Source organism: Psammomys obesus, unplaced genomic scaffold (genome assembly GCF_907164565.1).
Source record: "Psammomys obesus unplaced genomic scaffold, mPsaObe1.curated_primary_1811, whole genome shotgun sequence".
Classification (NCBI taxonomy): Eukaryota; Metazoa; Chordata; class Mammalia; order Rodentia; family Muridae; genus Psammomys; species Psammomys obesus.
In genome coordinates this window covers 9,855,540-9,868,069 of record NW_026591918.1, presented here as the reverse complement: position 1 = coordinate 9,868,069, position 12,530 = coordinate 9,855,540, and the positions used below count along the sequence as shown (strand labels likewise).

General features: G+C 39.2%; 1 protein-coding gene across 5 annotated transcripts in view; it reads right to left on the bottom strand.

Annotated features, from left to right (window-relative positions):
- Positions 1-848: 848 nt before the first annotated feature.
- Positions 849-12,530, bottom strand: part of Parg (poly(ADP-ribose) glycohydrolase) — a 105,382-nt gene continuing 93,700 nt past the window's right edge. For all 5 annotated transcript variants that reach the window (XM_055612334.1, XM_055612330.1, XM_055612333.1 and 2 more), the window contains 2 exons: positions 2,737-2,865; positions 849-1,911 (listed from right to left, as the gene is read on the bottom strand). In XM_055612334.1, the coding sequence (XP_055468309.1) occupies positions 1,757-1,911; positions 2,737-2,865 (284 nt within the window). In that variant the 3' untranslated portion in view covers positions 849-1,756. The remainder of the gene's footprint in view (positions 1,912-2,736; positions 2,866-12,530) is intronic.

Here is a 12,530-nt window from a genome sequence, read left to right as displayed (position 1 = left end):
CTCATCAGGGCGCACTGATAGACACTCATCAGGCTTCATTCTTGGCATCTACACAAGAGGCAGCTAGTAGATGGCCACATCACTAAGCCTGCACAGCACGAAGAGCTGGGTCTAAGCTTTTGTGCTCTGGAATATCAGGCGAGGGAGTCTTTTAGCCTAGATCTATAGTTTTTGTTAGAATCATGCTTCACCATTTGACTGCCTAAGACAGAAAGGTGTGGGAATGGAAAAAGGAAATGAAATACATCCATAAATCCCCCAGCAAAGCATAGAACAGTTGGAAGGGAAAGAGATTTTAGTATCAGTGGGGATAAGGCCTGACACCTCTAATTTTGGGATCTGATCAAAAAAGTCTAAGTGGCTGCAGTGAAGAAGCTTCATCAATGACAAGTGGTGGCCTTCATGTCAAAGCCCACTATTGTCCCGATGTCTATACAAAAGGGAAGAGCTAAGACTCTGATCCAGGCCCTGTTTTCCTCCCAATGATGGCCAAGGAGCTTAGACTGTCTAACAAACGCTTCTTCATAATAGGATGACTTTTATTGGGTTTTCCTGACAGCTAGACTGCAAACCAGACTACTTTGGAAATTTGAAAAAGTATTTTGTGATTAAATTCTAATCAGTTAATTTAAGATTGACTTTGGTTTCCGGATTAACCTCAAAGACATCAATTACCATTTACCTTGTTGATAGCTTTAAAAATACAAATGTGAATAACAGATTTTAAACAGAGCTCTGATAAAGGCCAAACCTAATTATTCCCCTACCTCAGTTGGATTCTATGTGCTCCTGCAGAACAATTAAAAAGCATGTTTATATGTATAAATAAAATATAAATGATATGGGAGTTTCTGACAAATGATTTATTAAAGAAAATTTATTAGCTCTAAGATTTGTTGCCAGAGAAACTTCAGTATGTACAAATCAGTGTGAAGTTTCCAGTCCCCAATCTTTGGTGACATGAATATGCCTTAAACATCACAGAACAAACATTGATCCTAACTGCAAAAGGAAAACAAGTCTCAAGAAACAAACAAAAACCCCAACTCTCTTAAACCTGGTTTCTTTATACCATATAAAGAAAATCCTTTTATTCTACATTTTCTAAAATAATGCCAACAGAAATGGATCTGGAGAAAAGGATGAAAAAAAAACCGTTGCTTATAGAAATGATGTTTCAAAGAGTAACTGAAAATCAATTTGTCTTAAATAGAAAATAGTTTTAGTCTAAGACACTGGCATTAAGTAACATAAGAAAAACTTCAACTTTTAAATTTTCAAAATTCAAAGTGTAGAGAAGGCAAGCCTAACAAGGGCTGGGAGTGACAGGCTCACGGGACATCTGTAGCAAAACCCCACTTCAGAGTTCTGGATGTTGCCTTCCTCCAGGCTCATTGGCATCTGGATGAGTCACTGACAGGAAGAAAGAGACCTAAAAGCTGAGTGTAACCTTTCATGGGGTTTCCCAAGAAATCTGACTGGCAAAATAAAGAAGAGGAAAAAAAAAAAAAAAAAAAAAATCAAAGAATAAAGACTGAAGGAGAAGAAAAGTGGAAGAAATCATGCCCATGTCAATCAGGATGAAAGGAGCTCAGATGTACAAATGACAGCTGCATATATAGAAGAGACTGCATCTTGATTACAAATGTGGATTATATACACATTTATATCTGATTAAGTGAGTTCATAGGTCACACCCCACAGTTCAAGGAGGATGTCTCTCAGAGGTGAGAGGAAGTCCTAGTCACTTGGTTCCTCAGGTCCCTGTCTTTTGTCCTGGCTGGTCGTTGGTCTGTGCACTTGACTCCACAGCATGGTATATGAATGGATAAAGCTTGATGTCTGGGCCAGGGGTGGAACAGTTTCTGCATTCTTCATTGTAGTATCGTAGCAACAACTTAAATACTTTTCCTAGAGAGTAAAAGGCCAGAACAATTTGTACATTAAGTTATGTTGATGAAAAAAAAAAACTTCAAAACAAAAACCAAACCTGTTATTTTAATTTAAATAGTGTTAAGCACAGATTGGGCTTCTGAAAGCACAGTATGAGTTTCTAATGGCTAGGCTTTCCTGACATAAACTTCAACACTTTTATGTAGGCTATGATTACAGTCGGCCGTCCATGATCCACTGTCCATGTCTTCTCCATTGAGTTCGCTGCAACCAGGCTGCACACCCAGTTCCCAGGGGAGCAACAGACTTGACGAGCACACTGCATTCTCATGAATTTCAGACTGAATGCTTGAGGGCTGTCAGGTTTGCATTTATCGCCTTCTCCCCTCCTCTCACATGTGTTTGAGATGTACACTCTGCATACCCTCACACTCTCTTTATATTTCCATATAAAGAAAAGTAAAAATGGTTATTAATTCCAGCTCCTTACTTTTCCCTTTTTTTTTTTTTTTTTTTTTTTTTTTTTTGTAATTTTTGAGGCAGGCTCACTACTATCCCAGGCTAGCCTTGGACTGATGACCCTCCCAACTGGCTGGGATTATTTGTACATACCACCATGCCTAGCCAGAGACCTCACTCTAAGATGACAAACTTAAGTCAATATCATGACTGAAACTCTGCCAGAAAACAAAAACCAGATCTGTAAAAGCTGCCTGCTTACGTGCTCTGTCACTCCCCTGGCCCAGCTAAGCCTTTCTTACTATGATCCATTGGGACTTAGTGCTCCTCCTGGATGGTACACATCCATCTAGATACCAAGTGTCAAGACGATCCCCTACTCACCAACATTCAGTTTCCTCTCAGTAAGGAAAGTGTGCATGCTGTAAATGTCTCTCATCAATTCTGAGTCCCCAAAGGTGAAATAAACCACATCGCGTTCAGCTGCAGCAGCTGCCAGTATCTGTATTAAGGCTGCAACAAAGAGAACAAGCAGTTATATCAGGGCAAGCCCTACCAATACACCGTTAGCTCTCCCAACCAGCTACAGCAGCTGGTATGCCACAGCTTTCTCCTAGACCAAGGATTTACAAATCCAAATCATAAGTGATTAGGTATGGTGAACACAAGATGACATAAATTATCTAGTTTATGGCATGTCAGGGGTGCTCTGGAGAATAACATTCAACTGCAGCAGTCTTTCACAGTCACCTTCTCTGGACCACACAAAAAAGAAAGTTCGCTTGAAGCAGCAAAACAAGGCATAAAGGTAGTATACATAATTACTTTTATTAATCTTCAATTATTTTTATGTTTGCTTGATTTATTAATTGTTGTCTTATTACATACTCACTGGGCTTGTGTACCACAGCCCTGTTTGGAACTTCTGATGTTATCTATCACTGACTTGAACAAGCATTCCCCACATAAGCAGTTAAGCACATCTGCACCCCTCTGGCTCACACCTATCTGTCCCTGCCACATGGAGTCAGCATTACTGAAGATGCCAAGTGAGTAACTCCCTGGTATACTAGAACAAAAAACAAAAAACAAAAAACAACCAAGAACCACTGTCTCCAATCAAAGCTACTAATTTCTGAACCTGAAGTGCGTTTCTAGAAATTAAGTTTCTTTTCAACCCCTATCTCAACCAATAAATTTATTTTGAATATGAGCAAAGCTGAACTTGGAAACAACAAACACCCTTATGCTAGTTATGTAGGTTTTAGTTCGTAAAAGAGAAGGTGGGAATACAATTGAAACATTATGAAGGATATCTTTCTATAGTTATGATTTTTTTAAGCGTACATGAGTATTTTACATATTCACGCAAATACAATTCCAAGCATTAATGTATGGGTGCTACCTCTAGAGAAAGTTCTGTTTTGTAGTGTCTTCTCATGATCCATTAAAGGCTAAGGAAGAGGGCCAGACCTCGGTAAGTATACATTGGAGTCACTGGACAGCACCTTCACTGGGTGATCAGAATGAAGACCATCAATGGCGTCCAGTGCTCTCAAGCGCCTCCAGACAGTCCCACTGCTGCAGTCCCAGACTCAATAAACACTGTCTACTTCAAGCCTGTCAGTGTTGTAAAACACTTTGGAAATACTCCAGACTCAAATACGTTAAGACACATAAGAAATGGTACATCTGGTCCTGGACGCTAGCTGGAGAGAAAAGGCTAGATTTATTATCTATGAGGTCATCTGGCATAATGGGGACACAGAAGAAAGGAAAGAGAAACAACCAAGCAGGTTCAGGCTGGCCTTGAACTCACAATCTTCCTGCCTCAGTGACTTTCTTGAATACTGGGATTAGAAGAGTATACTACCATGCCTATCTATTATTATTTTTGATAATGCATGCAATATTCTAAAATACTATCAAAGTCCCGTCTTGCTGTTTAAACCATATTTACTGAGTATCTACAATTTGGGAGAAACCATGACTAGGTCTCATTAATCTTAGAAGGTTGAAAGTAATTAATTTCAAAACAAAGGTAAGTTTTAATTAAAATTGCTCAACCAACTTATGCATACATTAAAGCTTCAGAATACCTAGTTTAAAAAGGTTCCTAATTAACCTTAAAGTGCATTTAAAAACAGAAACTAATGAATTGTCATTTTCCTCTACCAAAACATATCATATTCTACTTTTTAGAGAGAATGAAAAGTTGGCTCTAAATGCTAAGAAAGGCCTCGTCAGTTGCTCTTGTTTCACACAAGGCTTACTTCTGGTGACTGCACTGCACAGGCATATGCTGGACCAGTGAGTATACAGAGGCAGGGATCAAGTCAGTCCCAGCCTCTGCTAGCTACATCCAGCCACTTGCTTAGCTCAACTGGTCTTATTTTCTCTCAATTATACAACAGAACTGAACCAGATGATCCTTAGAAACTCTGTTACGATTCCATAATCATTGTTAGAATTTTTCTACTTGTATCAGATGTTAAGACTGTAACTACTGTAAATGAAATTTATAGGAAAATAAACTAATCTTGACTTTAAATACATCATTAAGTCATTGACAAAGTATTTTATTTTCATTTTATGTGCATTGGTGTTTTGCCTACATGTATATCTGTGTGAGGGTGTTGGATCCCCTGGAACTAAGGTTACAGACAGCAGTGAACTGCCATGTGGGTGCTGGGGTTTGAACCCAGGTCCCTTGAAAGACTAGCTAGTGCTCTTAACCACTAAGCCATCTCTCCAGTATTTTAAATGACAATATCTATAGCACCCACTATCTATGACATTTCCAAGGGTCTTTGCAAACCTATAGAATGAAGCTTCATGTTGTAAGTGAACTCTCGCAACATAAGTCAGATGAGAATAAATGTAATGGGCTACATGGACAGACGCCAAGTCTGATATAAAAGCATACAATTCTAGCTCAGACATACACAGGTGCCAAAATAATCACTTCAATTAACCTGTAGGGAGCTTGGTTTTAATTTTCTTTTTGGCAACCATGTTACACCATAAAGAAAACAAACAAATATGAATAACCTGAAAACACAATTTACTGTGCCCTGTTACAGAAAATGGGCCAAGCAAATATGGGTAAGATGGCACTGGGTGTGGTGGCACATGCTGTTAACCTTAGCACTAGGGAGAACCTGATGTGTCTCTGTAGGTTCAAGACCAGCCTGGTCTACATATCGAATTCCTAGAGAGCCAGTGCTACACAGAGACCCTGTCTCACCAAAATGGGGGTCAGATAATAAAATCTCATACCACAGGTGGTGCTTGAGGCCACTAACATGTAATATTAGTAGTACCGCTATTACAGAGCTTGAACTCTAAGGATAAGCTCATTTAATTTTACAACAGCAGAACAAGATAATTAACATTATTGCCATTTTGAGAAGGGTTAAGTAATAGTCCAAGGATACCTAGTAAGAATGCAGTCGAGCTGAGATTTGAACCTTCTCTTCTGACTCAAAAGCCCCACGCTCTTACCCATTTCATTGCTTCTAAGCTGCAACGCAAAATAATTCTGCATAAGGCCAGGCAGACTTTATCACAGGACAGACACCAGGTTTCCTTAAGTTGTTTATTCACATTATTTGAGTGTATTCTGGCAAGAAGGCTCAAACAGGATTGATGTGAAAGCACTGCCCATGCCTTCTGGCGAACTCAGTCTTCTAAGTGCTCACATACCCTTGGTTGCTCTGGCAGTCTCCAGCTCTGCTTGTAAATCCCAAGGTACACAGATGGTGTTTGTACCAAAAAGTACTCTCCTAGGTCAACTCTTTAGTATTAGCGAGCATTCTGTCCCCGTCTTCCACCTTGCTAGTCTATTATTTATCTGTTTTAAATAGTCTTTCTTCAAGCCCACCACTCCACCTGCAATGTTGTATGACTTCCTCACTGCTGTAATAAAATACCTAACAAAGCCAAGGACACAAAGGTTTCTTTGGCTTAAGTTTGAGAGTACAGTAGCCCATCACAGTAGGAAAGCTGTGGCAGCTAAAGCATGGAGCAGCTGCTCACGTTGGTCCCTCAGTCAAGAAGCAGAAAGAGATGAATGCTGGTGCTCAGTTGCTTTCCTTTTTATTCAGTCCAGTACTCAGACCATTGGACAGTACTGTCCATATTTAGGGTGAGTCTTCCCATTTTAACCTAAACTAGAAACCCCATCACAGACATGCCCAGGTTTGTTTTCATGGTAAGCCTGGAGCCCATCAAGTTGACAATACTGATTAACCATCACTCGTGTTGGCTTTCATATCTAGACTCAGATCCAATGCAGTGCACTCACTGGCCTCAAACCTGGTTTGAATCTGGAACTGGCAAATTGATAGCTGTATGATCTCGGGCTGGGTACCCACTCTCTATGCCTCAGTATGTCACCTAGAAAAACAAAAAGAACTTCCTACTAGGTTACTGTGTGCTTATACAACAAGTAACTTTAACTTGATGCCATACCTGATGGCGCTTTAGGACCATCTCCTAGAACCAGAACACATTGAACGTATTCTTAGCTCACAATAGGAAATATAATGGTAATGAGCATCTACTACTTTTGGAGGAAGACAGGCCAACTTCAGTTCTGACACCTACATGCTGTATTCCTTTGTGAGTCTGTAAACCTCGGCTTCCCAGTCTCACCAAACAAACAAAGAGTAGCTACACAAATAAAAATAGAAAATGCAATGATTCTGACACCTGATTGATCAGCATCAAGTTGCAGACTATGAAACAAAGTGTGTAAGCCATTTCCCAGACCCAGAAATTCAGCAGCATCTTGTGGGTACTGACAACAAACACTCCTTACATCCTTGACTTTACAGCATCATACAAAACACAGGGCCACAAAAAGAAAAATGCAGAATTGTTCTGTGTATTCTTACTCAGGGGAAACTGAGAAAGGGAAGTGTGGTCTGCTCCCATTGAGGAAGCAAAGTATCAAAAACCTGAGGTGACTTGTCCATCTATTTTCAGGGGTTCACCTCCCGATGCTTACAACCAGAATTTAAAGGGTGACCAGGTCAAGTCAACCACAGCATGGGAGAAAATGACTCTCTGCACTACCCCATTACCATTCCTGATTAATGATTTTTCTGCAGGTTTTTTTTTCCCTCCTTTTGTTTATGAGACAATGTCTCCTATGTAGCCTTGGTTTGCTGATTCACATGTCACAGCTGCTAGAATACTGGGATATATAAGATGGGATATATAGAATATATAAGATGTATATATCCCTTCATGCCTGGCTTGAGATTGGCCATCTTGATTCTAAAATAGCAAAGAAATTAGGAAAGACATTATTTAGGTTTGATTTAAACGGACATAACGATGGCCAAATAGAAAATAAATGTAGATCAAGTTTCTGTATCTCATCAGCCCTTCACTTAATATGTCAAGCAACCCAACAGAAACCTCAAGATATATACCTAACATTTAGTGGCTATATTCATTTGGTCTCATGCATGGAAGAGCATCCATATTGGTCTAACTAGAGTATTTCTATGGGATTTTTTTGTTTGCTTGTTTTGTTTTGTTTTCTAAGGCATGGTTTCTCTGTGTAATCCTGGCTATCCTAAAACTCACTCTATAGGTCAGGCTGGTGCCACCACGCCCAGCTGGGATTTTTTTTCTTAAACTATGGAGTCCTTTTAAAATTTTGGGCCAATGCCAAGTGGTGGCATCTTTGAATCCCAGCTTTCGGAAGCCAGAGGCAGGGGGATCTCTGTGAGTTCAAGGCCAGCCAGGGCTACACAGAGAAACCTTGTCGAAACAAACAAACAAACAAACAAACAAACAGAAAAACAAATAAAATCTTAGCCATTCAGCTGCACTGCTTGTTAGGCCTGTAACTATGTAGTTCTGGTCCCTGCCAACTTGGTGAAAGGAGATGGAGCTACCATACTGAGTAGCCCCAGAAGGAACCGATATATCTGCTGCAGAGGTGGAGAAGCTGATTCCAGGATCATTTATAAGGCCAGTTTCATGAGGCCCTCCTCAGACACATGAATAACCCCTTCTAGGTGAAAAGAGAGGTCACATACTCAAATGGAAAGATCTTTCCTTCCTTCCTGGTGGAAAGGATAACCACATTAGAGTCAAGCTTTTCTTCTTCTTTCTACCACTGATCCCGTGCCCACAAAGACCCACCATATACAGCTGGAGCAGGGGATAGGGATCCTCTGGAGCAGATAACATTCAAGTGGAAACTGAGAAGGTGGAAGGAACTAGTCAGGTACAGATACAGTTAGAAAAGAGTGCACAGAGCCTCAAGGGCATTCAGAGGCCAGTGAATAACAAACAGCTGTGTGGAAATGCTGCACATATCCTGCTTGTGAATCCCTTGTGAGGAAAGGCTCAAGGATAGGAAAAAAAAAAAAAACTGCACCAGACTATGACATCAAGATACTCTGTCGTATAGCAAGCTAGCAATGTAATATTCTCTTATAAGGCAAGTAAATACTTTATGGAGATAGTAAAGATACATAAGAAAACATAAGGAGACACTGACAAAAAAACAAAAAACAGATTCTTCATGAAGTAAGCAGAAAAAAAATCAGAAAGATGAGTGCTTCACTGACAGGATCTTTCAGACATGGAATAAGTTCTACACTCTTCGGAGACACCTTTTCAAGTGCCAATATGTCTGCAATAATTAAGTCACACAGAGAAGTTAAAATAAACTCTTAAAGCAGAAACAGTATCTTTATTCTTTGATTCTACTGTAGGAAGCCTAAAAAGAAAGGAACTTTATCTAGAAACATCTCATGGAGCCCATGATTGGTGAACACATCACACACTCCGTTTCTCTCCCAGCCTTCCCTAAGTAGGAATACTCCAACATTCCTGCAATGGTCTTTTTGTAGCCCTCATGCTTAGATGAAATTTTAAATGACAATGTATATCCAGGGATGTTTGGAGTATTTGTTATCAGAAGTCTCAAATTCTGTTCTGGTGGGATGTTAAAAAAAAAAAACAAACAAACAGCAACAATGGCAGGCACTGTGGCACATACCTGTAATCCCAACACTGGGGAAGGCAAAGGCGGGCGGGTCTTTGTGAGTTTGAGGCCCACCTGGTCTACAAAGTGATCCAGGGCAGCCAGGGCAACACAGAGAAACCCTGTCTCAAAAACAAACAAACAAAACAAAAAACCAAAACCCAAAACCCCCCAAAAAAACAGCAATAACAAAAAACACACCAAAAAAAAAAAAAAAAAAAAAAAAACAAGCAAAAAGATTATTTGCCGTAGCACACCCAGCAGAGGCAAGTGGATCTCTGTGAGTTCTGAGCTAGTGAGAACTGATCTGCATATGAGTTCCAGGTCAGCTAGGGCTTATATAATGAGACCTTACCTCAAAACAAAATCATAAAAAGGTTTATAAAGCAAACAAACAAAGCTGCTTCTACTCAAGACTAAATAATCTACAAAATTATGAAGTGCGACCAGATATGCCAAAGAGACAAAACAGTTTTACCTTTGAAAAAGTTATGGCAAAAGTCAGGGTCACCATACAAGTGGGGACAAATAAATCACTTAAGACTTTAACAGAAGTTTAACAGCTAAGTGGGAACTCCAAGGTGAAGGGCACTTTAGGGTATTGACTGTACCACACTTTGGACAGCCCACATCTCAATAAACTCATTTCTACTAGAAACATCCTAAAATGCACTTCATCATCCAGCCTACTGAACACCCTAGCCTAGTGTCACATCATCGTGGAGGGCTAGCTGTGTGCCTCCCTGCTCCCGACAGCAGGGTACCTGACAGCTGCGGCTTACTGCTGTTGTCTAGTATCATGAGAGTGATATAGATCACAAATCACCTGTTTGGGAAAAGATTAAGTTCAAGATTTGAAGCAAGTTTCCTATCAAATGTGTAAAGAAACACTGTGAGGAAGGTATTCCCAGGAGGAAAATTCAGAATCAAAGGCACTTTCTCGTGTCTTCCAGGCAGGAGGGCAGAAGGCCTCACTGGGGTCCAGCACAAAGGCCCCTGTTCTCATTAGTTCTAAGGCTGGATGCCTGGGGCAGCAGTTGGAATAAATGATACTGGATGAATTAAGAGATAAAAACATTCTTTTTAAAGCTGGGCATGGTGATGCATGCCTTTAATCCCAGCACTCAGGGGGTAGAGGCAGGCAAATCGCTGTAAGGTCAAGGCCAGCCTGGTCTACGAAGTCCAGGACAGCCACGGCTACACAGAGAAACCCTGTCTCAAAAACATAAACAAACAAACAAAAACCAAACAAACAACAAAACATAAGGAAAAAACTGAAAATATTCTCTTTCTATTTTTTTTTTTGCAATAGATCAGATGCGGTGGCACATGTCTGTTAATAACAGCACTTGGGAAGCTGAGGCAAGATCATGAGTTCAAGACCTGCCTGGATCAAAGTTTGCTGCTAGGTATATAGTGAAACCCTACAAAAAAAAAAAAAAAATCCCAATTGATTAAACAACAACAAAATGATTCTACTAATGTACAACTAGAGAAGCTAACAGTGAATTGTTGTAAACTGTGAAACTTGTGTATTATTAGGCAACACATACCTCAGAAACACTTGTGTCTACTTTTAATTAAGAAAACACAAGCTTAAGGATTTGTAGATGCTTGTGTTCTCCATGAAATACCTGGTAAGTTTTTGTTGTTGTTACAAAAATAATACATAAAACAACAACAACAACAACAAAAACCCACATACTAAAAAGAAAATGTTATATCTCTATTACCCACCTAGATGAAGTTGTGGTTAATTTTTGCACATACACAGATAAACATAAAAACCCTCAAATTTGTATGTGTATTGTTTTACATTCATAATTTAATTTTTAAAAATGATGCACACGATATGTTAGTTCATTTTCCCTCTAAGCAGGAATAATACAAAGACATGTTTCCATTTCAACACATTTCTGTAGTGGTTTAACGTGTAATCTTTTATTTCATAAATGCCCTACATATTTTTCTGTATTAGAAAATCAAAGCATTAGCAGTGGTATAGGAAGGACTTCCTTATTATGCAAAAGTCCCTGGGTTTGACACAGTAAGAAAACAACACTAAATAAAATCACGGTGTAGGTAACTATACCTCACTGAAAGACAGGGTGACTAGCAGTCGGCTGACTGTTCAAGCAAGTGCAGGGAGGGAGCTGGAGTAACTCCTAAGTCTAAATCTCAATAATGAGAACATGATTCACACAATCCTGATGGTGCAAGCAAGGCTTCAGTGAGAAAGTATTTTTAAGCCACAAAGAAAAGGAAACAAATGAACACATTTATAAAGCTTTCTCACTGTCCAGCACAAATGACCACAGTCTGTGGCAGACCAGCTTTCTGGATTGATGACATGAATCTAGTCATTTGTTTTACTTAAGAGAAAAACAGAAAAAGAAGTATCTGTCATAAGATCAATAAGGCTAGAGTGAAAAACAGGTTTCCTCAAACAAATTCAAGACGATAAAGAATTTCATAAAATAAATCTCACAAATTCTTTTGTTGACTTTTAAACATCAAAAAATATGTACTAAGCAATTTTTGTTTTGAACCTGAAGGAAATACAGTGATCTTTAAAATGGGGGGAAGGAATGACAGGAAAGGTTATTTTAAAGACGTCACAAAAACATGAACACATAAAAATTAACTTAACATGGAATTCAACCAAAAAGCTGAAATACGTGGGAAAACAAAGCAAAAACCAAACCTGAGAAAAATGCCTGTTACACAGGCAGGCTATGCAAAAAACATGAAAACTGCTAATATCAGAATGACTGGAGACTGATATATTTCACCTTCCTAAGGCTCATCCTACAGAGTTTCAGACAATCTACATCAAGTATCAAAATACAAAGGACACATATTCAAGGAGTTAATCTTACTTGAGGAAATTTATCCTAAGAAGGTAATTATATACAACTTAAAGCAAAGTAGCGAACAAATCAGTTGAACTGAGTAGAGACTCTCTGAACTGTGATATGTATTATGCAGAACAGAATTAATACATAGCCATTGTAATTACTTGCAATAAGCTTAGATATTTTTTTGGTGATGAATATTATCAGAGCGTAAGTTTTATAAAGGGGGCTATGAGATGGAATTATGGTATGAAAGCATCACGTCAAATGGCTACACAGAATTTTTTCACAAAGCTATTTAAATGGACGGC